Source organism: Pholcus phalangioides, unplaced genomic scaffold, assembly GCF_987345545.1.
Source record: "Pholcus phalangioides strain wild (caught in Gottingen) unplaced genomic scaffold, Ppha-v1.0 ptg000007l_1, whole genome shotgun sequence".
NCBI lineage: Eukaryota > Metazoa > Arthropoda > Arachnida > Araneae > Pholcidae > Pholcus > Pholcus phalangioides.
The window spans coordinates 17,133,624-17,161,590 of NW_028301600.1; the positions used below are offsets into that span (position 1 = coordinate 17,133,624).

At 37.3% G+C, this 27,967-nt stretch overlaps 1 protein-coding gene across 1 annotated transcript in view; it reads right to left on the minus strand.

The window, feature by feature from the left end:
* Positions 1-9,667: 9,667 nt before the first annotated feature.
* LOC149085001 (uncharacterized) overlaps positions 9,668-27,967 on the minus strand; it is a 117,278-nt gene continuing 98,978 nt past the window's right edge. The window contains exons 14-15 of the mRNA XM_089232749.1: positions 26,997-27,201; positions 9,668-10,156 (exon numbers count right to left, since the gene is read on the minus strand). Coding sequence (XP_089088875.1) covers positions 10,065-10,156; positions 26,997-27,201 — 297 coding nt within the window. The 3' untranslated portion in view covers positions 9,668-10,064. The remainder of the gene's footprint in view (positions 10,157-26,996; positions 27,202-27,967) is intronic.

Consider the following 27,967-nt stretch of genomic DNA (forward strand, 5'->3'; position numbering starts at 1 on the left):
GCTGCCAATAACTCTAAGATACACACTTACGGCACCAAAGTTCTCAATGTTGACTTTGGATTAAGACGTTGTTTTGAGTGGAAGTTTCTCATTACAAGCGTACCAATACCGATCATAGGCGCGGATTTTCTTCTCAACTTTGGACTTTTAATTGATCTCAAACACCGCAGATTAATGGACAGTGTCACGAAACTTTCGCAAATTGGAAAAATTGAATATAACTCTGAAAACTATTCCATTAAGGTAATATCCGAAACTTCGGAATATCACAAAATCTTGGCAGAATTTCCTGAACTGACAAAAGTGTCGCACAAAGTGAAGCCTGTTCAGCATAACACTGTACATTACATCGAAACCACCGGCCCGCCTATACATAGCAAACCCAGGCGATTAAATCCCAAGCTCTATGATGCTGTTAAGGAGGAATTCCAATTTATGATGAATCAAGGAATATGTAGGCCTTCTAAATCGCCCTGGTCATCACCATTACATGTCGTATCAAAAAGTTCAGGCAGTATTCGTCCAGTGGGTGACTACCGCAAACTCAATGCCTGCACGGTCCCAGATAGGTACCCCATTCCTCACATTCAGGACTTTTCAAATGCATTACACGGTAAAAGTTGTTTTTCAAAACTTGACATTGTGCGCGCGTATTTTCACATTCCTGTTCATTCCGACCACATTCCGAAAACAGCTGTTTGCACACCTTTCGGCTTATTTGAATTTCCTTACCTGAATTTTGGCTTGTGTAATGCTGCCCAATCTTTCCAACGATTTATGAATGAGATTCTTGGTGATCTGAAATTTTGTTATGTCTATTTAGATGACATTTTGATTTTCAGTGACAGTGAAATTGAACATAAGGTTCACTTACGCACTGTTTTGCAACGGCTCAATAACTATGGCCTCACAATTAATGTTTCCAAATGTGTCTTCGGTGTTGCGGAGATATCATTCTTAGGCCACTCCATTTCCAAACAAGGCACCAAACCCTTGCCAGAAAAAGTTGAGCCGATTCTCAATTATCCAAGACCAAGAACAATTAAAGAACTACGACGTTTCCTTGGACTACTCAATTTTTTTCGTAGATTTTTACCACACGCAGCACATACACAAACTACACTGAATAATTATTTAAAAGGGTCAAAAAAAAACGACAACAGAGAAATTGCTTGGACTGACATAGCAAATAAGGAATTTCAAAATTCCAAAACACTATTGTCCAACGCAACCCTTTTAGCACATCCGAAACCCGATGCCAAACTCGTACTTCAGGTAGATGCATCCGATTTTGCCATTGGCGGCGCACTGTTTCAGGTGGTTGACAACGAGCTTCAGCCTCTTGCATTTTTTTCAAGGAAATTATCTCCCGCGGAATGCAACTACAGCGCGTACGACCGTGAATTGCTGGCTGCATATGCTTCTATAAAGCAGTTTCGGCATATGTTAGAAGCTAGAGACTTTTCTTTACTCACGGACCATAGACCACTAACATATGCCTTCAAGCAAAAATTAGACAAGGCTTCCCCTCGTCAATGCAGGCAATTAGATTTTATTGCCCAATTCACTACTGACATACACTATATAAAAGGTAGCGAAAACATACCCGCAGATGCACTTTCCCGCATAACATCAATTTCAATGCCCAATCCTATTGACTATAACGAAATTTCAAAAGCACAAGAACGCGACCAAACTTTAACTGATCTTTTACAAAATCCACGAGGATTACAGCTCAAAAAAGTGACTTTGCCAGACTCAAATACTTCACTATTTTGTGATCTCTCCACTGGCACACCTAGACCATACATACCAGAACAGTTTCGTAAGCAGGTTTTCGAGACCATTCATAATATTTCCCATCCAGGAATTAAAGCTACAACTAAATTGATTCGGACTCGCTTCATTTGGTCTTCATTAAATAAAGATTGTAATAACTGGTCCAGACAATGTATACCTTGTCAAAAGTCCAAAATAACACGACACACGAAAACCCCATTAGGTTTATTTCCTGACCAAACTGAGCGATTTGATCACATCCATCTTGATATCATTGGTCCTCTTCCTCCTTCTGGTGGCAATGCCTATTGTCTAACTATGATCGACAGGTTCACACGTTGGCCGGAGGCGGTCCCGATTCCAGACATCAGCGCCGAGACTGTAGCTCGCACATTCTACGCAACATGGATATCTCGCTTTGGGGTGCCATCCAAAATTACAACCGATCAAGGCCGTCAATTCGAGAGCTCCCTCTTCCTAGCACTGGCAAGAGTACTAGGAATTCAACGAATACGGTCTTCACCATATCACCCGCAAGCAAATGGCCTCGTAGAGGAGCTACACAGACCCCTCAAAGCTGCCATCAAAGCCTATAACACAGAACACTGGTGTACTGCTTTGCCCACTATATTACTCGGTTTCCGTAGCGTCTTCAAAGAAGATCTGAAAGCTACCACCGCGGAATTGGTATACGGCACTAGTCTCAGACTTCCCGGAGAAATATTCGATCCCACTCCGAGGGAAACATCATCAAAAGAACTTATTGAGACTATCAAAGAACATTTTACAAAATTACGACCGCGACCAACATCTTGTCATGCACCACAAAGTATTTTCGTCCACCCTCATTTGAAAGACTGCTCACACGTATTCATTCGGCACGATGGAGTGCGAAAGCCGCTTCAAGCTCCATATGACGGACCATTTCAAGTGATTCAACGACGTGAAAAGACATTCGACATCGATGTCCGTGGAAAAAAAAGAACAGTTTCTCTGGACAGACTGAAACCCGCCTTCCTGGCTTCAGACGTGAACGATTCCAGTCCGTCACCAACAAGAATTACCTTACCTACGCCTCCCGTTCCTCAGACAAGAAAAACACGTTCCGGACGAACTGTCCATTTCCCGGACCGTTTCGAACCGTAAGTTCGCTACTGGGGGGGGAGTGTGCGGCGGCTCACCAAAGACTGTGGCCAACGGTCGCCAAGTGCGGGGACTGCGCGAGAGAATTTTTTGTGACTAGACAGACCTGAAGATAACGCTGACTCAACATTCATGTTGTTCTCATTCTCATTCTCATTCATGTTATGTTCTCGATGATACAATAAAAGTGGACAGTAACAACCTTAAAAAAATTTCAAAATTAGATGAATGGGTACGTGTACGACGTTAAACGTGAGGCTTGTTGCGCTCTCTACGAAAACAGTCAAACCTGTTTCTAATTTTTGGTGAGTGGACGGCATGTCATGCTGGGCGATTCACTTTGCGCATGGCACAGAAAACCGCTCCTACGAAAACCCGGTTTAACAATAATGGGGGAAAAAAAATGTGCTTTAAATTCAATTATCCAGGGTTATTGGCTGCTAAGGTTTTTCCCCGGTGCTTTGCACTTTTTTTAAGGTCGTCAAGGACTCTCGCAGAATTCTTAAAATTTCTTTTTTAAAATTAAAATTCTTGAAAATTTTTTTTTAAGGACCCTTGTGGATTTTCAAGGACTTTCAAGGCCTTGAAAATGAACTTTTTTTTTTCAAGGACCGTATGAACCATGTGCAAATACAATGCCACAACAGGCAAAATGCCCAACAAAGTGGCTGAGAAAAAGATGCCCACAACAAATATGGATGTCAGATTTTAAAAATAACTCTCGATCCATTTTGTCCATTCCATTGAAAATTATAAATACTTTGATCATATCTACCAGACACCTGCTCGCTTTCTCTTTTCCAATGTAAACATTTTCAAAAAAATGAAGTCTCTCTTCATAGCTTAAGCCGTGTGCCATCAAGAGCATGCGTGGCTCTTCTCTGCACCCCCTCGACCAAGTCAATGGCTCTCAGAAAGTATGGTTTCCAAAATCTGATGGCATACTCCAAGAGATGTGAGGTGAGAATATTTTCTGGAGAATATTCCGAGAGAACGGGAATATTCTGAGAATTTTCTCCTGGATGTAAAAAAATTAGAGAATATTCATTTTTCTTTTAAATAATTTAATTTTATTTATATTGTGAAATATAAATCAGTTTTCATTACATGAAACATTTACAACAAAACAATTTTTGGTATAATTAACCCCCCCCCCCCCAATGACAACTTTAGTTTGAGAATATTCTCAGAATATTGGTCATGATGAGAGGTTAAGAGTTTGGTTATGAAGATTTAAGAAACTTTAAATTAAAACCTTAAAAAAAACTATTTTAAAATTAGATAAATTTTCAGAAATAAGTTCACAACAAAAGAAATTAAATCAAAGTTGATTGATAAAGGAAGCTACTCTTATAGAATCATCTTCATTCTAAGATACAGAACTGTTGTTTTCTTCAATGCACATACACTTAAATTCTGTATCACTCACATTTCTTTAAAAGTTGTGCAATTCAGCCCTGTTGGTTTAATTTTCTTGCTTTCAAACTTTAACACTGTGGTCTACAAACTTCAATATACCCATTTTCTTGATGGGAAGAGAGACGGAGACGGAGAACTATTTTAAATTACTAGAGAATATTCTTATCAAAAATAATAATTATTCTCAAGTTATTTATCGAGATTATTTATTGTAATACATGTTATTACATATATTCTTGATAATACTCTCTGGAAAAATTTCGGTAACTGAAGAATATTCTCTGGAAGGACTTATTAATAACTTCAGAATGATTCTAATTATTTTCTATAAGAATATTCCCAGTAATTTATGAAAGTAGTCCTTCCAGGGAATATTCTCAAGGATATTATATATGTAACTATTTAGAGATCACTAAAGTAGCTCCGTAGGGGAGTCAATAGGGAGAATGTTAGTACAGATGCCCACAAACTAGCGAAAAGTTTTACTCATTTTTGGCGCACAGAGTAAGATGTCATTAAGAATATTTCATATTTTTATAAAGGGTGGTTGATGACGTAAGCATCTGAATTATTATTATTTTTCAGTAGCCAGTTATGATGGGAATAAAACACGTCAAAAAAGGAGGGAAAGCAGTAACATTTTGCGGTTTTTTTCCTCGGAATTTTCGTAGTGAGATATTTGCTGTAAACAAAAAAATGGAGAAATAAAATAGGAATAGTAGGAGTAAAAAAGGACGATTGCGGCGAAAGTAGGAAAATAGGACATTTCTGAAAAGTAAGAAAAATAAGAGCGCTGCGAGATCTGTATTACAGAAGGACTAGGCAAATCTCAGGTATCAGATTAGTATGGCAACTAAAAAATTGGTACTGCGATCTATAATTTTCTTTGTGTAGTTATCAAATTACATGATGAAAACAGCACAAAATGTTTGGAATTTATAGCAGCACATCTGCCAATATGAAAGATGGTCACTATTTCCTGAACAAATCAGAAGCATTATTTTGGACCTTTTTCTTTGGGTAAAAAATGGCTTGATGCCTAAAAAATTGTTCTGGCACCTAGATTCTTTTGCTATTTGAAGTGGTGTGGTACTTTCAAGTACCATTAAAATTAGTGGTACTTTAAAGTACTGTTGGTAGTGAAAGGGTTTATGTAGACTAAAAGTTATATTCTGCAAAAGATCAGTAAACCATGGAATAAAAAATATATAATAACTAAAAGTTAGCCAAGAATTCTGAGAAAAAACACATTTTTCAAATGACATATCATTCTCCTCATGTCAGAAGCATGTGCAAATTTTCACTTTGAGTTTATCAGCAGGTTGGATCCCTTATTATGCCAAGTTTTGTTACAAATGCAAATGATTAACACCTATTGAAACAAATGTCAAAGCATTTTAGGGAAATGACACTCATACTTCACATGGGTAGAGTAAACATTCAAACATCTCCCACATTTTGGAAATTTGCTGATTCATGCTTCTAGCATGGGGAGGGGAGAAGAACAATATCTGAATCAAACTTTGAATTATCCAAAGCATTAGGGGGAAAAAATCAGAATAAACAGGTAGTTTTAACACTATATTGAGTAGGAAACTGAAGGAGAGTTATTAAATTTTGAATTATTCAAGTTAAACATCTTAATTTACAAACAATTTGGTTTATAAAAAACAAAAAATACTTCTAGTACTCTTACTGATAGACATACTAATTTCTCCCAGTTTGCGAACACACAAAGCAATCTAAGTCCCGGAAAAAGCAAGTCTGAGGTAATTTTTTTTTTATACAATTTGGTGATGAAATATTTGGTACTGCCGTACATAAGAGTAAAAATCCTGCAATCAAATCACATCCGACCCTTGGATCAGCAGGTCATTTCTACCTTTATGAAGCTCTGAAGAGAGCTATTTCAAAGATGTTTTCCAATAATATATGATGTAGAACGAATGGTCGGTAACTTCTAGAAAAATTATATCATCCCACAATTGCATAGTTCTTATTAACAAGGATTGGCAGCAAAAATGCAATTAACAAAAATTGTAAACAGTATATACACATGATAAAATATTATACAATGCCCATAAAGAATACTTATGGACGTCTTATTCTAAGTATGGACAGCTTCTCGATTTACCCCAACATGTTTATCGTATTTCTTTTCAAACGTGTCAATTGTGTTACAATTTACTACCTCCGGGGTTAAGCTATTCCATTTATTAACAACCCTATTAGAGAAAAATTCCCTGCGACACCATAACCTTTCATTGTCCCTCACCAATCGATACTGGTGTCCCCTTGTAAAAGCAGTCGATTGGCGGTGTACTAAAGTTCATGGTCCATCCTATCCATCCCATTGAAAATTTTGAACACTTCGATCATATCTCCTCAACACCTGCGTTCATCCAATGTAAAAATATTCAAAAAATGAAGTCTCTTTTCATAACTCAAGCCCAGTGTGCCAATAAGGACACTCGTAGCTCTTCTCTGCACCCCTTCAACCAAGTCTATGTCCCTCTGTAGGTATGGTCTCCAAAACCTAACAGCATACTTCAGTCCAGGATAAACTAAGCCTCGAAAAAGCGGAAGAATGACTTTAGGAGAACGAGAAGAGACTTTTTTGAAAATGAGATCAAGCATTCTATTCGTTTTTTTGACCACTGCTGAACAATGTTCAGAAAACCTAAGCCGCTCGTCAATGAGAATTCCCAAATTGGTGATCCTAGTTACATCCGGGATAGTGACACCATTCAACTCGTAAGAGAACCGTGGGTTGTTCAAACCAAAATGAGCAACCATGCACTTATCAATGATAAACGTCATGCTCCATTCATTTGCCCATGCTGCAATTATGTTTAAGTTGGTCTGGAGCAACTCCCTATCATTTTGATTCCCAATTACCCCCATTACCTTCACATCATCTGCGAATTTGCTAGTAATCCCATCGATACTCTGATCGAGTTTATCGATAAAAAGTGAAAACAGTATGGGGCCAAGGACACTTCCTTGAGGAACTCCACTTGTGACGTCTGTCCAACCAGAGAATTCCCTGTTCACCATAACTCGTTGCGACCTATCTCTTAACCACGATTCTATCCAATTTAGCAAGTTGCCCTCAATTCCAATCTCGTGTAAATGCTTCAAGAGTTTACCATGTTGGACACGATCAAATGCCTTCTGAAAATCAAGGTAAACATCTAAATTCTTGCCTTTACCCAAAGCCTTCGTCACGTGATCATAGAAGCAAAGGAGGTTAGTTACACATGACTTCCCCTTCCTGAACCCATGCTGATTACCCGACAATACATTATTCTCGTCTATCCACTTCACAAACTGCCTTTTGATGATAATTTCCGAAATTTTCGAGAGGGAACTCGTCAAACTCACTGGACGATAATTTGACACCACTTCTCTACTACCCTACTTAAATATTGGAACAACGTTAGCAAGTTTCCAATCCCTTGAGACGATACCCTCAGCAACACTACTCCTGTATATCTGTGCGACTGGCCCCAACAATTCATTAGCACATTCCCTGAGGACCCTGGGATAGATATCATCTGGTCCTGGTGCTTCGCTTGCACATACATTTCTTAGAAGATTTAGGACCTCCACGTCTTCTACTTGAATATCGTTGAGGGTTTTATTACTCCATGCAACGCCCGTAAATCGAATATCATTATCTCCATTAAAAACCGACGCGAGAAAGTCATCGAAAGCACTACACATGCCTACATTGCTCTCTAACCTACAGCCTCCTATCCCCTTACATCCATATCGAAAAAATGATTTTGGGTCAGTGCCAATGTTATCTGCCAATGTAGATTCAATTGCCTTTTTACTATCCCTTATCGCTTTCTTCAACACTCTTCTTTTATCAGTAAACAATGATAGGTCACCTCTTCCATTTATACTCTCTGAATGCTCTTTTCTTTTCAAGATAAAGGTTACGCACACTATCCGTGAACCATACAGGATGTGATGTACAAACACGCTTTTTTCGAACAAAGGGTTAACAAAACTAATTATAGATGATACATATTTACGAAACCAGACTTAGCCCTTGCATCATTTTCATTCAAGTTACATTTCATCTCTTTCGAATTATGGTTATTTTTTTAGTGTTGGTTTAACAAAAACCATATTGGTTATGGCAGGGACAATGCAGTAAAAAAGTTCACACTAAAAATCTTAAGTCTCAGAAACAGATTAATTTTCAAAACGGTTTCTCAGGAGTCTCAGAAATGGTTCAATTGATTTTTGATGATTCCTATGGGAAAATTTATTTTGCTTTGTAAACAGACTTCAGAAACAAATTAAGTTTATAAACCAAGGATTGAGAGACTATTATATATTTTTTACTTTTTTTTAGCCACTTTGTTGAGCAATTTACTTTTTGTGGCTTCAGATTTTGTATTTGGCTGATGATTTTATTAATTTCAAATGAAAAAAAATATTTCCTTTAAATAATTTGTCTCACAAATGTAATTCCCAGACATGTTAACTTTTGAAATCCAGAAATTCTCCCGAGGGGGGTATCCCCCCCCCCTCCTCTTGACACTCATAGACTTGATCAAAAAAAGTTCATATAAAAAAAAAAATTCAATAAATTAAGAAAAAGTTACATTTACCCCCCCCCCCAAGGCAGGTTCTGCATTGCCCCTGAGAAGAATATAATTCTATGTCAGTCTTTCCATGCAGAATAAAGAAATCTCATCTACATACTGTTTATAATGTATAAGTATTTCCTTCCGTGGATGCTATCAGTGATTGATAATCTTGGGTATATGAATTCTTAAAAGCTTTATATTTAGCTTTATATAGCTTAAAATTTTATATTTTCTTTCTGAAGATGTTTAATCAGAAGAAACAATTTAAAAAAATTCAAATTACAAAGCAGCGGACGAAAAAACGTGTTTACCACACGGCTTTTAATAGAATACAATAACGATTATACAGGAATTTCGGCAACCAAGGTCATGCCCCTGATAAATGATTGCCGATAAACTCTACGAAAACGAAGTCGCGTCTTTGCCAGTTGCTTAAATGCGGTCACAGACTTTTTTTACGGCTGTGCTCGATGGAAATGACTACAGCTGTCCTCTATGGGTGTTTTCCCTAACGCCGACGGTAATCATTGACGCCACGACAACGTGAAAGCTCGCGTAAAATCTAATGTTCTGCCAAAATCCGGAGAAATTGTAACAAATCCGGAGAGTGGGAGGAAAGATGAAAAATCCGGAGTATCCTGCCTAAATCGGGAGAATTGGCAGGTCTGAATTCCTCTCAAAAACTAACACAAAACAGAAATACATTCATACAGTTAATTAATGTTTAAAGGGAAAAAATATTTTATTTTTAAAATAATGAAAATACAGAAACCACTAGTTTACTCACATGCAAATATTATATCACAAAATATGCATTACAAAATACACTTTTTCAAAAATACATATATATTGCAAAAGCTAATCACAAAGAAATATTGGTTTGCTCACATGGAAATATTGCATCACAAAATATACACTATATTTTTTTTTTAACATCTTTAAAAATATATATATGTTGCAATAGGGGATCACAGTTAACTAACATTTGTAATACTTTACTGTTCAACCAAGTCTGGTTTAAACTCACTGAATTAATCTGTAATTTCTAACTTACGCTCTAGTACATTTATGAATGAATAGTCCCCTAGACAATATTCTCAGATCACCACCTAAAGATTAACTGGTACCATATCGCCTCTGATGGAATCGATTGATACAAGCTTGCAAAGTAATCACGTTTCCTTCCAAATCATACAAATGCTCTAAAACTGAAAACAAAGAAATATCATTCATTACACATAAAATGACAAAATAAAATAACACTTCAAATTGCTTAAGGTCTAACAAATTAAGTTTACAAACTTCCCATAAAGAACTCATACATTAAAATGCTGTAAAAAAAAAATAAAAAAGCTTAGTAAGATTTCATGAACTCATTGTGTGTGGCACTAAAGTTTAGGCACACAATATACTCTTCAATAAAATTAAAAATAGCTGATGATTTTATTAATATTTTTATTTGCAATCAGAAATCTCTCTCATGTATTATAAATTACAAATATGCGTGTATGCTAAAGGTTTTATAAAACTAAAAATTTAAAAGGAAAAAATATGATTTTTTTGTGCCTCAAAAGTACAAGCAGAATCAGAATTATGCAAATTTAATATGCCATGTAGATTTAAATCACAAAGGGGTGTTTTGCATTGTTGCAACATGAACCTTGAATGTTTTTGTGAGTCAAGCATCATGTCAAAGTCTACACAATTCTCAGATAAGGAAGTATTGAGGATACAGGTACTGAAGCCCCAAATCTATAAAGTACATCTATTTCTTCAATTTAAATTGCTCTAAGCTAGGCATCTACAGCGATCTAGCCCATTGTGAGCATTGAAAACCACAATAAAAATCCTGAAGACTGAGTGACCAGTTTATGCAATGAGTGTGCCTACGAGTGGTGCCGTGGTAAGATGCTCGTCTCCCACTGTGAAGGTTACCATCAAGTTTCATGGATTCGAATCTGGGCATAGAACGTTAGGAGCAAGTTCTTTACCTACAGAGCCTGGGGCGACCACCGATGGATGGAGTCTTGATTTCTCACCCAACTCCTCTGGTTGGTTATTGCTGAATGGCGATATATGACTGGAGTTGATGTGCGGTAAGGTAGTTCATGCAATGATAGAAAAATACGACTGGCTATGCAAAAAATCTCTGCAATAAAACTGTGAATAAAACATATTTGTGAAATAAAACACTTATTTTGAGAGAAACTGTATGTACAGGAGTTCATGAAGTTGGCTATTTGCAAAAGAGAAAAACTATTCACACATGTAACCACCTTGAAACATCATTATAAGTAAGCACAATTGGACTGGGCTCGAGATCGTATGTCATATTTAGATGAATGGCTGCATATACTCTTCAGTGGTGAAAAGAAGTAGAATTTAGATGTTAAGACAGCTATTCTTATTATTGGCATGATCCAAGAAAGAGTCAGTAGGCAGCAAGGTAAAAGTTCGGTAATAGCACGAGAAATGTTCGGTTATAGTGGACAGACCTCATTGGGATTCTTAAATGGCAGTCAGTATTACGAAATGTACCAATAAACACTTGAAAGAAATTTATTATCATTTGGAGAAATATTAGATGATTCAAGCTAGGGGATTCTTCAGCAAGATAATAAATACAAAGGCCACAACAGACAAAATGCCCAACGAGGTGGCTGAAAAAAGATGCCCATAAAAAATAAGGATGTCAAATACATACATAAACTAGATCAAAAATACAGCAACCCAATAAGAACAATAAAAAACCAATAGTCATGATAAAATATGAATATATACTGCCCATAAAAAATTATGGTTTTCGTCTCATCTAAGTATGGATAGCTTCTTGATTTATCCAATATGTTTATCATATTTCTTTTTAAAAGTGTCAATTGTGTTAGAATTCACCACCCCCGGAGGTAAGCTATTCCATTTATTCACAACCCTATTAAGAAAAATTCCCTGCAACACCATAACCTAGAATTGTCCCTTACCAATCGATACTGGTGTTCCCCTGTCAAAGCAGTTGACTGATGATGTATTATACAACATGGTTCGTACTCTTCCAACGGAAAAAAATTCAAGGACTACTAAAGCACTTTTAAAGGTAAAACGTAAAAATTCAAGGACTCTTTACAAACGCATATTTTTCACATGAATAATAGGCGCATATTTGATTTTGACTGAAACTTTAAGAGATTACATTTCTACATACTTTATTTCACATCATCCGTAAATTCATTGCATACTTATGCATCTTCAAATTTTTACATAAACATTGAAATATTTAAAAAAAAAAAATTCAGACAAACAAGGTGCATGTTTTTATCATAGGGAAAAAAAACCCACTGTGTGAATCATTATGAAATCACTGAGCTTTATGACAAATTTCACCAATGGAAAATGTTCCCACTACAAACAAATCAAAAGTACAAATTACTCTAATTTCTTGCTGATAATTCAAGAATTATAAACTAAAAGCACACTGAGTATTCATAATAATTCATGCTTTAATACATTTCTCAGAATGATTTACAGGCCACCTCATATTATCTACAGCCCCCGTCCCCCAGGTTGTGTATTATTGATTTGTAGGAATGATGGTTTTTTTTTACATTGTAGTGCCCATATAATTTCTGCATTCACTTCATTTTTCAATAAATGACCTCCAATGAAATGTTTATTTTGTTTTCAACAATGTCACTTTTAGGCTTGATGGAATCATTCATGGCAGGAAGTTTCTTGAGCAATAAATTCACCAAATCGCAATGCTTTTGACTTTTCATACAGGATTTCAGCATCAAGCTTTTATTACTGGAGGAAGCATGGAGCTGTAGTGACGGCAGCAACAACGAATGCAAGGAAAACATGACATTGAATAACACAGTTCGTGCCTGTCAATTTCCTCATTGAAACATAGTTTAGTCTCTAAATATTGCAATTAATTTTCTTTTAAAGACTAAAAAATAACTCTTCTAAAGATAGAAAAAGATTAAATTATTTCTTTTATTAATGCTGAAAAATTTTCTTTCGTTAATGCTGGAATAGTTTCTTTCGTTAATGCTGGAATAGTGTCTTTCGTTAATGCTGGAATAGTTTCTTTCGTTAATGCTGGAATAGTTTCTTTCGTTAATGCTGGAATAGTTTCTTTCGTTAATGCTGGAATAGTTTCTTTCGTTAATGCTGGAATAGTTTCTTTCGTTAATGCTGGAATAGTTTCTTCCATCAATTATGGAATAGTTTCTTCCATCAATTATGGAATAGTTTCTTCCATCAATTATGGAATTTTTTCACCAATTCTGGAATTATTTCTTTCGCTAATGCTGAAATACTTTCTTTTATTAATGCTGAATTATTTTTCATTAATTCTGGAATTCTCCTTCATTAATTTTGGAATTATTGTTTTATTAATTTTGGAATTATTGCTTTATTAATTTTGGAATTATTGCTTTATTAATTTTGGAATTATTGCTTTATTAATTTTGGAATTATTGCTTTATTAATTTTGGAATTATTGCTTTATTAATTTTGGAATTATTGCTTTATTAATTTTGGAATTATTGCTTTATTAATTTTGGAATTATCTCCTTCATTAATTCTGTCATTTTTCTTTCATTAATTCTGTCATTTTTCTTTCATTAATTCTGTCATTTTTCTTTCATTAATTCTGTCATTTTTCTTTCATTAATTCTGTCATTTTTCTTTCATTAATTCTGTCATTTTTCTTTCATTAATTCTGGAATTATCTTTCATTAATTTTGGAATCATATCATCGATACTGAAATTATCTTTCATTGATTTTGGAATCGTATCATCGATACTGAAATTATCTTTCATTGATTTTGGAATCGTATCATCGATACTGAAAATTATCTCTCTCATTAATTTTGGAATCATATCATTGATACTGAAATTATTTCTTTCATTTATTGTTTTAAACGACTATCGATGCCATTAGAAAATAGCGGAGATCGTGCCGACATTGAACGCGTCACGTGATCTTCCAAGGAATTATAGCCACTATATAAGGGCTATAATTCCTTATACAGTCCCCTTACAAGGAATGATGTAGACTGCTGACGTCATATCAGTGCCGGAACTAGAGGGGGGGAGGGGCAATTGAGCCCCAGGTGGCAATTATCAAATTCCGAATTGGTGGGGGCGGCAAGACAATACAAAAATCCCAGTTATGGCCCTGCATCATACTCCCTCCAGTAATATAAGCTCAATGGATTTCAGCGCCAATTCACCCATTGAAGCAATATTGAAGCACAGCTTGCATTTGGTGGCATTTTTGTCTGGCACACTCAGCAACCAATCTTAATAGCAGGGATTTTTCAGCCACAAGTTCTTAAAAGTACATATACTTGCCACTGATTTGTTGTCGTCGTTCTTTAAAGAACTTTGTGCAAGCACTTCACATCACTCCTTCAATAAAAAAAAGTCAATATTTTGTTGATACTAATCAGAGGTAGCTTTGCTCACTTACGGACCAAAAGGCTGAAATTATTTCGGCAAAAATTATGAAACATTTTTTTTTAAGATATTGATTTCTCAAGTCCTCCAGAAAAAATACCTAGTACAAAAGTTTAATGACTTCCAATAACTCCAAATACATCTACATACGATCACAGGATACATGCTACCATAAAGCCAGGTTTTCCTAGAAGTGGATTGTTGGAGGCCAGAGCATGCCGACTGAGTTGAAGAAAAAAAAAAACGATCGGAAGTTCATTTTGAACTCTAGCTTTTATTCCATTAAAGTTGCAAAAAAAAAAAAACAAGATAATTTACGATAATAAAAAAAAAAAAATAAATAAAACGGCCGACAAATAACAACCGGCAATCTCAGGGAGAAAAAAAACAATCCCGATATACACGTGGAAAAAACCAGCCTACAATATAAAGCCGAGCTCCCGTGAGGGTGAGAGCACGCCGCCGGAGATTTACATATTATGTCAGGCCGAGCGGTTCCACATGCACAGAGAATAAAAAGGGAAAAAACATTCCAAAACATAGGTTTTTGGTGCCGCATGAACCAAACTGGATCATTTCACATCGACAGAAACATGTTACATAATCACACTACGCGTTTGTGATTTCCTACCGTGGCACATCAGCTCACTGCCATGGCATCAGCTACTGTCGTCATCTGCATGCTCCAGTTTGAAGGGAAGCATCGAGCTCGCTGAAGGGAAGTGAAAGAAAACAAAAATGAAGGGAAGTGAAAGAAAACAAAAATGAAGGGAAGTGAAAGAAAACAAAAATGAAGGGAAGTGAAAGAAAACAAAAATGAAGGGAAGTGAAAGAAAAAAATGAAGAGAAGATCTGTGAAACGTGTGGAGCACAACGCATTTGACTTCTCCAGAAGCAGTCGGCCAATCACGCTCGACATAAAGCACTGTCGTGAGTCGTATTGCACTCTGTAGGAAGATACTGTTTTTCTTATTGGTGAGAGGACGGCGTGACACGTTGGGTACGTGTACGATGTAAAACGTGAGGCTTGTTGCGCTCTCTACGAAAACAGTCAAACCTGTTTTCTATTTTTTGGTGAGTGGACGCCGTGTCATGCTGGGCGATTCACTTTGCCCATGGCACAGAAAACCGCTCCTACGAAAACCCGGTTTAACAATAATGGGGGAAAAAAACGTGCTTTAAATTCAATTATCCAGGGTTATTGGCTGCTAAGGTTTTTCCCCGGTGCTTTGCACTTTTTTTAAGGTCGTCACTTACAGAGTAAAATAAAAAGTGGCGAAACTATTTCAGAAAACACTGGTTTTTTTCAAGGACTCTCGCAGAATTCTTAAAATTTCTTTTTTAAAATTAAAATTCTTGAAAATTTTTTTTTAAGGACCCTTGTGGATTTTCAAGGACTTTCAAGGCCTTGAAAATGAACTTTTTTTTTTCAAGGACCGTATGAACCATGTGCAAATACAATGCCACAACAGGCAAAATGCCCAACAAAGTGGCTGAGAAAAAGATGCCCACAACAAATATGGATGTCAGATTTTAAAAATAACTCTCGATCCATTTTGTCCATTCCATTGAAAATTATAAATACTTTGATCATATCTACCAGACACCTGCTCGCTTTCTCTTTTCCAATGTAAACATTTTCAAAAAATGAAGTCTCTCTTCATAGCTTAAGCCGTGTGCCATCAAGAGCATGCGTGGCTCTTCTCTGCACCCCCTCGACCAAGTCAATGGCTCTCAGAAAGTATGGTTTCCAAAATCTGATGGCATACTCCAAGAGATGTGAGGTGAGAATATTTTCTGGAGAATATTCCGAGAGAACGGGAATATTCTGAGAATTTTCTCCTGGATGTAAAAAAATTAGAGAATATTCATTTTTCTTTTAAATAATTTAATTTTATTTATATTGTGAAATATAAATCAGTTTTCATTACATGAAACATTTACAACAAAACAATTTTTGGTATAATTAACCCCCCCCCCCCAATGACAACTTTAGTTTGAGAATATTCTCAGAATATTGGTCATGATGAGAGGTTAAGAAATTGGTTATGAAGATTTAAGAAACTTTAAATTAAAACCTTAAAAAAAACTATTTTAAAATTAGATAAATTTTCAGAAATAAGTTCACAACAAAAGAAATTAAATCAAAGTTGATTGATAAAGGAAGCTACTCTTATAGAATCATCTTCATTCTAAGATACAGAACTGTTGTTTTCTTCAATGCACATACACTTAAATTCTGTATCACTCACATTTCTTTAAAAGTTGTGCAATTCAGCCCTGTTGGTTTAATTTTCTTGCTTTCAAACTTTAACATTGTGGTCTACAAACTTCAATATACCCATTTTCTTGATGGGAAGAGAGACGGAGACGGAGAACTATTTTAAATTACTAGAGAATATTCTTATCAAAAATAATAATTATTCTCAAGTTATTTATCGAGATTATTTATTGTAATACATGTTATTACATATATTCTTGATAATACTCTCTGGAAAAATTTCGGTAACTGAAAAATATTCTCATCAAGGAGAGTATTCAAGAATATTCTCTGGAAGGACTGCTATTAATAACTTCAGAATAATTCTCATTATATATTTTCTATAAGAATATTCCTCAGTAATTTAAGAAAGTAGTCCTTCCAGAGAATATTCTCAAGGATATTATATGTAACTATATTATAAATAAAAGAAGAATATTCTCATCAAGAACTTATAAGAATATTCTCAAGTTATTTATAATAGTAAAATCCTACCAGAGAATATTCTCAAATATTCTCCTTGATGAGAATATTCTCCAAAAGATTATTCTCAAGAATTTTACATCTCTACATACCCCAATCCAGGACAAACTAAGCCTTAAAAAAAAATGGAAGGATCACTTTAGAACACAAAGAGACCTTTTTGAGAATTAAACATGAATAATGCTTCCATTCACACCTAAAAGTCAGAGAAAAAGTGGTTCAGAGTCAAAAAATGGCTTGGTTCTAGAGTGGCCAGCCCTCAGTCCGGACCCCCCAAACCTATAGAAAGACTATGGGATATCCTTGTATGTATCATGTATCGGAATGGAGAAACCAATATTCTTTAGTTACAGAACTGAAAAATGTAGTCAAGAAAGCAGGGTGTGTGTGTGTGATAATTGCAGGGGTGGGAAGTGACTAAGTCCATTTCGGAGCAGCTTTGGAGCAGCAAAATTCAGGATTCGGAGCAGTTTTGGAGCAGCAAATTCAGGATTTGGAGCAGCAAAATATGGGATTTGGAGCAGCAAAATATGGGATTCGGAGCAGATATTTATAAATTGGAACAGTGAAATTAACAAGAATATTTTCGTTAACCCTCAACCCTTTTCAAAATAAAACTGCACTGTCTTTTGTTATCAAACATCTTTTCGTCAGCTTGATTTTTGTGTTTTAGGCTTTTGACACCTTGTTTGAAAGAGCGGCTATTATAAAATTTTTTGCACCCGTCTATTTAAGGTGATTTTTGCTTACTGTGGGCACTATTTGCTGCCTTGAACAGCAGCACTTCAAATGAGCTAAAAAAAATTTATAAGTTTTTAATTTTTTTATACTTGGAAAGAAATTGTTGCAAAATGGGAGAGAATTTCGGAGCAATCAACTCGATGTTTGGTGATTCAGCACTCATCATCTGGCGAGATTGGCGATCTGACACTCGTTATTTGGCGATATTGACGATTTAACGCTCGTTATTCGGCAACATTAGCGATTTAACGCTCGTTATTCGGCAACATTAGCGATTTAACGCTCGTTATTCGGCAAAGTTTCTACACTAACATTCTGCAACGTCCCTTATGGGAGTTGCTTGCCCGGTTCGAAATATCCAGCAATAAAGTGGCAAACGACAAGTGGAAAATGATTAGAAACAAACTTTCGCATGAAATATTATTATTTATTCAATTATATGGGTTAGTTAATTTTAACAATGGATTAGTATATCTTGGAGCCCTCTATTTGACGTTAGCAGTAAAGATACTGGCTCACCAATTGATGATCAACAACAGTCAACCTGTGCAGCGATCGGACATCCGATGTTGTTAGCTTTTCCGTAAATACCAGAGCAGTTTTCTCAGTTGAGAACCGGAACACCTTGATCAGTTCCTGGGGGCCTCTCGGTTGAGGGCCGGACCACCTTGCTCAGCTCCGGGGGGCCTCTTGGTTGAGGGCCGAACCACCTTGATCAGCTCCAGGGGGCCTCTCGGTTGAGGGCCGAACCACCTTGATCAGCTCCGGGGGCCTCTCGGTTGAGGGCCGAACCACCTTGATCAGCTCCGGGGGCCTCTCGGTTGAGGGCCGGACCACCTCGATCAGCAATGAAGAACTTTGACTGTGAAGATTGTTTTATATTTTGATTCCGGACCTGCCGGAAAACGGATTCAAATAATGTAGATTATTGCATTTTAACAATTCAGCCTAAGGCCAATAGATACGGTAGTAAGACGGTGAACCGTCCTACTAGAGGGCTTCAGTTGAACAGAACAAGATTAGACGAACGCAATGTGAGAGACAAAGAGGGAGGAATTTATACTCCCCTTTTACAAGAAGTTTGGGACCACATGTCCTCGTATGGCCTTTTCGCCTCAACAAAATTATCGAATTTGCATATTCATGCGTCACTATTATAAACATTACAATTTAATTACATTGAAATCTGGCAACATGACATAATCCGGAGAGCTGATCAGACTCTCCCGATTATGTAAACATTACTAACATAACAATATGAAATGAATTGTTCCGACGGAGGTCTGCAGCCCCCCGCCGAAAATAAGTGAGTACAACACTATATTTTCGTATCCGCACAACGAGACTTGCAACAACTCCCCCGGGAGGTTCTTCGATAAAAATAATTTAAACTGGGCTAAGCCTCGCCCAACTATACATATATTGGATCAAACCCCTCCACGAAAATAGCGGCATCGTCGTCATGAGGGAAATTAATTTATGTGGGACATCAGTAGCCCGACCTCTGGCCCGTTCTCGTTCGACAGCCGAAAGACCCCACCCGCCGACTGCCGAACTAATCGAACACTCTGGCCCTTACCGGTTCGCCAGTGGGTCCTCGGGTGGTTTCCGGTAACTGAGAGGTCCCTGGGGTCTAAAATAAGAAGGAATTTCCCACATAACGACAAGACCACCATTAACGTAGAGGGATCGGATCCCGATACGTTACATTCCCCCTCACCACGGAAGAATTTTTCCCAAAAAAAAAAATTCTATAGGTTAAAAAAAGTTAATTTACAGAAATACTTGCAAAAACTATGTTAACATATCACCTGGTATATTAAACTTCCCACTAAAGGAAAAGTTATCGACAGCCAAATCAGTATCCCGATTTTGTAAGTATCGCGAAATTTCAACACTGCTTCTGAATTTTGTCCCTTCGGGAGAGTAATAATAGACGTCAATACGAGGTTCTTTTTTCCTCTTAACGAGAACCCTTTGCCACCCTCTCTGAATCGGAACCAAAAACTTAGAGTAACCTACGGAAGATTTAATGAAATTCGTTTTCACCATCTTAGGAGTGGTGTCCTCCTCGGGATTTTGCCGGTTAAAGGACGTACTAGAGTTAGTGCAATTAGCACTATTTAAGGGCGTTTGTGAAACATGATGTCGACTCGGATTACTGGAAGTGTGTTGTACAAGGACCTCTCTACTCTCAGGTGACTGCGGGACAGGCTCAAGAACGATTTGGTCACTACTAACGAATTTTTTCAAGTCACAAGCATTGACTTTATAGACATTATCATTGGATAAATCCACTATCAGGTAGACAATAGGTGAAATTTTTTCCAGGACTCTACACGGGCCGTCCCATCGTGGTTTCAACTTCGCCATAACATTGCCTTGCGCACTAGAACGGAAATGCGTTCTCCTTAATACCAAATCATCCTGATTAAAGGTGTGCAATAATCTTTTTTTGTCATAATATCTTTTTTGTCTCCTTTGTTGTTTTTTGACATTTTCCTTAACTTGCTTAAGTAAGTTTTCGGGCAAACTCACCCTTTCCCAAACCGGTATGTCCATAGCCCAGTCAAATGGTAAAACTAATTCTCTACCAAGAAACAATTTAGCTGGCGACTGACCCGTAGTTTCCGAGGGAACCGACCTAATAGCAAGACCAAAAAAGGTTAAATTTTTGTCCCAGTCTTTATGTTTATCACCAACATAACAGGAGATCATCTGTTTAATTGTCTTATTAAATCTCTCGGTAAGGTTTGATTGAGGATGATAGGGGGTTGTGAACCTTTGCTTGACCTGGAGAACTTTACAAGTTTCCCTCATAAGGTTTGATATAAAACAAGAACCATTATCGGAAACTAATCTTTTTGGAAAGCCATATCTCATACAGTACTCATGAACAAACTTTTTAGCAACTGCACTTGTCGTAATTCGTCTTAGTGGAAATAACTCTACCCACTTTGTGAAATAATCGACGACGACTAACAGATGCACGTTCCCTCTGGAAGAAACGGGAAAGGGACCCATGGTGTCAATCCCAACCATTTCTCCTGGATGATCAACAGAGGTTGACACCATGCCTCCCCATCGCCTCGTATTGTCGAATTTGCATGTTTGGCATTTTTTACAGGACAGGACAAATTTTTTTATATCTTTACGCATACCGGGCCAGAACGCGCGTTGTCGGCATCGCTGAAGAGTTTTATTGACTCCCATGTGACCTGAAATGGGATGCATGTGCATTTCAGTCAAAAATTTCTCTCTACATGGTGGAGGAATTACTAGCAATTTTTTATTCCTGAATCTAAAAAACAATTTTTGATTTTCGAAAAGGTAATACTTTTCAATTTTTTCATCAATTTTTTGTCTTCCGACAGATTTATCATTAAAATACTGTATAATATCTTGGTAATTTTTTTTCTGTTGAACAATTAACTCAGGTAAATCCAAAAACGAGAACAAATATAATTTATTATCAATTTTTTCCTCGAAATCAGTTTCAGTGGTGACAACAGCGGGCATTCTGGACAGGGCATCAGGGGCCTGCATGGTCGAACCTTTTCTATATTCAAACTTTAAAGGATATTCCTGTAGTAATTGAGCCCATCGGCTTAACCTCCCCTTCAATTGTTTAGCCTCAAAATACCAGGCGACTGCCCTGTGATCCGTTACTATAGTAACAGGTTCTCCTGAAAACCAGGCTCGAAATTTATTACACGCCCATATAACAGCGAGTCCCTCCTGTTCTGTTACCGAATAATTTTTTTCTGCTGAATTCAAGGTACGACTGGCATAGGCTAACGGCTTTTCCCCGTCAGGCTCAACTTGCTGCAAAATGGCTCCAAGCCCAATTCCTGAGGCATCTGTGTAAATTTTTAAGGCACAATCTTTTTTTCTTGTGGTTAGAACGGGAGCACAAGACAAGAGATGTTTCAATTTTTCGAACGCCTGTTGGTGTATTTTGTCCCATTTGAACCTTTGCCCTTTTTTTGTCAGGCCGTAAAGGGGGTTAGCGACATCACCAAAATGGGGAACAAATTGCCGGTACCACCCGCAGAGTCCCAGAAAACGTTGCACCTGTTTTACTGTTTTAGGCCTAGAAAAACTCAAAATGGCGTCGGTTTGGTCCTGTTTTACGTGCCATCCTTCTTTGGTCAAACAGAGACCTAGATATTCCAAATTTTTTTTATAGAGATTACATTTGTCTGGCTTAAGAGTTAAGCCTGCTTTTTCCAAACACGAAAATACTGTTTTCAAGTTTTGTAAATGTTCCTCAAAATTCGAACTGTAAACGACAATGTCATCCAAATAAAAATCGGCACACTTACCGACTAAGTGGCCCAGGATTGTAGTCATCATGCGTTGGAACGTGGCCGGGGCATTGTTGAGTCCAAAGGGCATTACCTTAAATCGGTACATTCCAGAATCGGTTATGAATGCCGTTTTGTCCCGATCCTCTAGCCGCACTGGAACTTGCCAATACCCTGAGGCCAGATCGAACGTAGAGACGAATCGTGCGTCACCCACTCGTTGTAGAATTTGATCGATGAAAGGCAAAGGGTACCGATCGGGTGCCGTATTTTTATTCACCTTTTTATAGTCGACGACAAATCGCCAATCACCAGTTTTCTTTTTGATTAAAAAACACGGGGAAGCCCAGTTTGTGGAGGCAGGCTCAATGACGTCATCACAGAGCATCTGTTGCACCTGCTCTTCTACTAATTGTTTTTTCCATCGCGGAAGAGAAAAAGGGGATCGAAAAACCGGTTTTCCGTCAGTCACGATCTTATGCTCAGCAACGTGAGTTCTACCGGGAGTGTTTCTGAACAAATTCGGAAATTGTTTTAACAATTCAAACAACCTTTTTTTCTGATCGGAATCAAATTCCGATTTACTTACTAAATTTTGCATTTTTTCCTGATCAACATCTCCTTTATATGACAACAATCCTCCTTTAAGTTCAAAGTTTTTGAAGTCAACTATAATTTCAGTTTTACTCAAAATATCACTGCCGATCAAGATCCCAAATGGGACCCTGGCGAGCACTATCAGATCTGTGTGCACGACACTGTTTCGTATCTCCACTTGGGCCCGAAGAATCCCCACAGGCTGACAGTACTCACCGGATGCCAACTGAAATCTATCACCGTGATAGGGTCTAACTTGATTAGTGGGTGAACCAACCTGCCGAGCCAGATCGAAACTGATCGCTGAACAATCGGCACCGGTATCAATTTTTGCTGTCAAAATCTTGTTGTTAACTCTCACAACTGGATTAAGAAAACTAAATTTTTTACTAGGGGTCTTTTTACCCATGGATACACTACCCCTTCTCATGTATCCCAGGTCTAGTTTCCCTGATTCCCATTTGATTTACAATTTTTTACAATATGGCCGATTTGACCACAACCAAAACAGGTAACTTGTCGAAAAAATTTATTTGTCCTAAAAGGCCGTCTTGAAGGTTGTACTACATTTTGTGTAGGTCCCACACAATTTTTTCTAACTTCAGGTTGAAATTTCTCAACACAATTTTCACAAGATTCAAAATTTTTACGAGATTCTTGCCCGGTTCGAAATATCCAGCAATAAAGTGGCAAACGACAAGTGGAAAATGATTAGAAACAAACTTTCGCATGAAATATTATTATTTATTCAATTATATGGGTTAGTTAATTTTAACAATGGATTAGTATATCTTGGAGCCCTCTATTTGACGTTAGCAGTAAAGATACTGGCTCACCAATTGATGATCAACAACAGTCAACCTGTGCAGCGATCGGACATCCGATGTTGTTAGCTTTTCCGTAAATACCAGAGCAGTTTTCTCAGTTGAGAACCGGAACACCTTGATCAGTTCCTGGGGGCCTCTCGGTTGAGGGCCGGACCACCTTGCTCAGCTCCGGGGGGCCTCTTGGTTGAGGGCCGAACCACCTTGATCAGCTCCAGGGGGCCTCTCGGTTGAGGGCCGAACCACCTTGATCAGCTCCGGGGGCCTCTCGGTTGAGGGCCGAACCACCTTGATCAGCTCCGGGGGCCTCTCGGTTGAGGGCCGGACCACCTCGATCAGCAATGAAGAACTTTGACTGTGAAGATTGTTTTATATTTTGATTCCGGACCTGCCGGAAAACGGATTCAAATAATGTAGATTATTGCATTTTAACAATTCAGCCTAAGGCCAATAGATACGGTAGTAAGACGGTGAACCGTCCTACTAGAGGGCTTCAGTTGAACAGAACAAGATTAGACGAACGCAATGTGAGAGACAAAGAGGGAGGAATTTATACTCCCCTTTTACAAGAAGTTTGGGACCACATGTCCTCGTATGGCCTTTTCGCCTCAACAAAATTATCGAATTTGCATATTCATGCGTCACTATTATAAACATTACAATTTAATTACATTGAAATCTGGCAACATGACATAATCCGGAGAGCTGATCAGACTCTCCCGATTATGTAAACATTACTAACATAACAATATGAAATGAATTGTTCCGACGGAGGTCTGCAGCCCCCCGCCGAAAATAAGTGAGTACAACACTATATTTTCGTATCCGCACAACGAGACTTGCAACAACTCCCCCGGGAGGTTCTTCGATAAAAATAATTTAAACTGGGCTAAGCCTCGCCCAACTATACATATATTGGATCAAACCCCTCCACGAAAATAGCGGCATCGTCGTCATGAGGGAAATTAATTTATGTGGGACATCAGTAGCCCGACCTCTGGCCCGTTCTCGTTCGACAGCCGAAAGACCCCACCCGCCGACTGCCGAACTAATCGAACACTCTGGCCCTTACCGGTTCGCCAGTGGGTCCTCGGGTGGTTTCCGGTAACTGAGAGGTCCCTGGGGTCTAAAATAAGAAGGAATTTCCCACATAACGACAAGACCACCATTAACGTAGAGGGATCGGATCCCGATACGTTACAATTCGTAATTCGGCGGACATGCGCCTTTTACTCCCGGAATGAAATTTTTTTTCACGAAAAATCGGGATTTAACACAATGACAATCGACTACAGTAATTTCTGCTGCTTCCAGTGACGACTTTTTTTTTTAAACGGAAACACTCGAATTTGCACTTTAAAGCTGAAAGGCATTGCAAGCCATCTTCAGTTCCACGATCACGGACAATATCGGGGTTTCGCGATGGAAAACTCGACCAGGGGCCGATAGTTTAAGTAAAGTGGAATAAAACACGCTCTTCTCTCTCGTAAAGAAACGTTTCGTGGCTAGCAGGAACAAAATTTTTTTGGCGTCCTTTCCGAAATTCCGGGCATACTGAAGCAAAATTCGCTATTTGGCGCAGAAAAATGCGAAAATACGCTATTGGAGCAGGATGGCGCAAGATATTAGTTTTTGGCGCAGTGCGGCGCAATTGGCGCAGAGTTCCCACACCTGTAATTGTCCAAAGAGTTGCTAGAAAACCTTATACTTTTCATGAAAATTTCTTCTTTCACCAGCTACTAAAATTATTTACACGATTCTTAAAAAGAGTATTTAAAAACTTTTCCTAAAGTTCTATGGCATGCATTTCTATTGTTTTCATTATAATGTAACAACATTCAAGATTTTTGTGGTTTTTGTTATGTATATTATTCATTTATTGCAGGATTCCTTCACAAAATGTATAAAGCCTCACAATTAACATTAAACAAATTAAAATTCAAAAATTGGTGTTGTCTCTAAACTTTTCTGCAGCTCTGTACATAATTGTCTTGCTGAGTGATGTTTGTTACTGATGTTGTTTGATGTTGCAGAGAGAAAAGTTTGTTAAATAAAACTTTATATGAATAAAATATAAATTTTTATTGATCATGCTTCACTCGCCGACCAATAGCAGTAGTTTTATCCAGAACCATTATAGAGGGATTACCAGAAGATCAACTGTCGCGTCCATGTGCCATTTCGTGTTTTTCTTCGTTTTCGTGAGTTTCATTTATCATGTTTTTTTGTTTTTTTTTGGATCTCACTGTGGGTTTTCTAGATTGTGAGTCTAATTACTCTCTTTAGTTTGATTTTGTGATTGAATCTTTAGGACTTCCATTGCTGGATTTGCAATATAAGTGTTTTTTTATTACTCTCAACTTTTTTAATTTTCATTATATATTTTCACGCGGTCGATGTAAATTTCATTTTCTCACATTCTCATTTTCATTATACTTTCGCTAGTTTGTGACTGTTGTTTCTTTGTAGGCAATCAATTTCTTTGCTCATGTGCTAGTATAGGAGGGAATATCTGGTTCTTTGTTTCCCGACATTTCCATGATTTTCCCGCTTCTTTGATATAATTTTGTGGGTTTTTTGGGGGCGTTAGTGTTAGCTGTAACATTACCCATAGACCCCCCAGCAGAAAAGAATCCAAGTCTAGTCATTTTTTTATACAAATTGTCTTACCTTATTTCACCATATGCACAGTTGATTAAAATCTGTGATATTCTCACTGCTCATAAACTGGAAAAAATGTGCGATCTTGAACATGTCGCTATTTTAATTGTTGTTACTACATTGATATTACAAATTTCTATAAAATTGAGTGATACTGTTCTGTTATGCAAATTTGCTTTGCTATTTTTTCATTGTTCATGTTCTGATATGCATTTTTTGAGGGACCGACCATCACTTTCGTTGGATCGTACTGCACACCCTTTTTTTGGGTATAAATACTCACGATCCTAACAATCAGTTCGTATTCTGTCATCTGTTCATTGCTCTTTCATGTAAAAGCTTGATAAATTGGGTCTTGGTGAGTCACTAGTATACTCTGCCTGACAGTATGTCATTGTGAAAATTGCTAGTGCTGAGTGCATCACCGGCTGGTTCTGGAACATCTTGTTCTTTCATGATCGCCGTGGTATACTTCTAGTCATTGAGATAGATAGAACTCAGAAGAGAAACTCTTCTCTCATCTATTATATAATTACAGGCAAAGGTTACGTTAAAATCCTCGCTAATCTTATTCTTTTTTTAAACCATTATAGATATAACAGATATTTCTGCAGCTCCCTTTGACTTTGTTATAAGATCTAACTGTAGTTAATGGGCTGGGGAAAGAAAAGACAATATACATCTTTACAAATTTATTTTCTGAAAAATATATTACTGTTTTCTTCCTTAGATTCTGGGTGAAGTCGGCATCGAACTTTTTTGCGTATATCCAAAATGGTTCTCATATTATTCTGTCTCCACTCAGGACCAAGGTATCTTATCTGCATCTTCAATAGTTTGAGAATGTATACCTCCATCATAGGATGCTTAACTCGCAAAGCCATCTGTAGATTCGGTGCAGAGTTTAATGTCATCATCATCTGAATATGAAAAAATCTGTGTAAAGAAACTATAACACATTTATGGTTCATTCAGTATAGAAAGTAAACGTCAATAAAAGCGACGTCCCAAAAAAAGGTTTAAACACAGTAATTATAAAACTAATAAACAAACACTTGTGCAATAATTTTCACATGCGTAATATACATCAGGGGTAGCAAACAACCCCAGATTGAGATTTGAATGGAGATAGTTTGGTGAATACGAAACTGCTTAACTTTTTCCCCCTTGTAGAGGAAGAAAGATGTACATCCTCTTCTTTGATGGATTTTTGCAATTTCGAAAAATAACTAATTTTAGACCAAAAACTGCAAATATATACTCAACAGTATAATCTGAGTCACAGCCTTTACTTATTCTGTAATATGCCATGCAGTTAAAATTTTTAAAAAATACCAATGTTTTGCTTATTTCACATGACTGATCTCTGAAAAGTACGAGTCATTTTCAATAAAAATTGGTCAAATTAAATAGTTTATCAGGGTGTCTACCAAATACCAAAATTCTGTGACTTTTTTTCATTCTCAAGGCTCCCACTCAAAAAATTAAAAAAAGTAGGATGGGGGAGGGTACTCTCCTTAGACAACATAATCATGGCATAATAAATTCACTAGAATTTTTTTTTTATTAATATGAAAATATTAATTCTAAAATTAATATACGGGGTGATTATAAAAAAACTATCCCGACATATGGGCCCCTAACTATCATACCATTCACAGAAACTGAATGAAATTTTGGCATAAG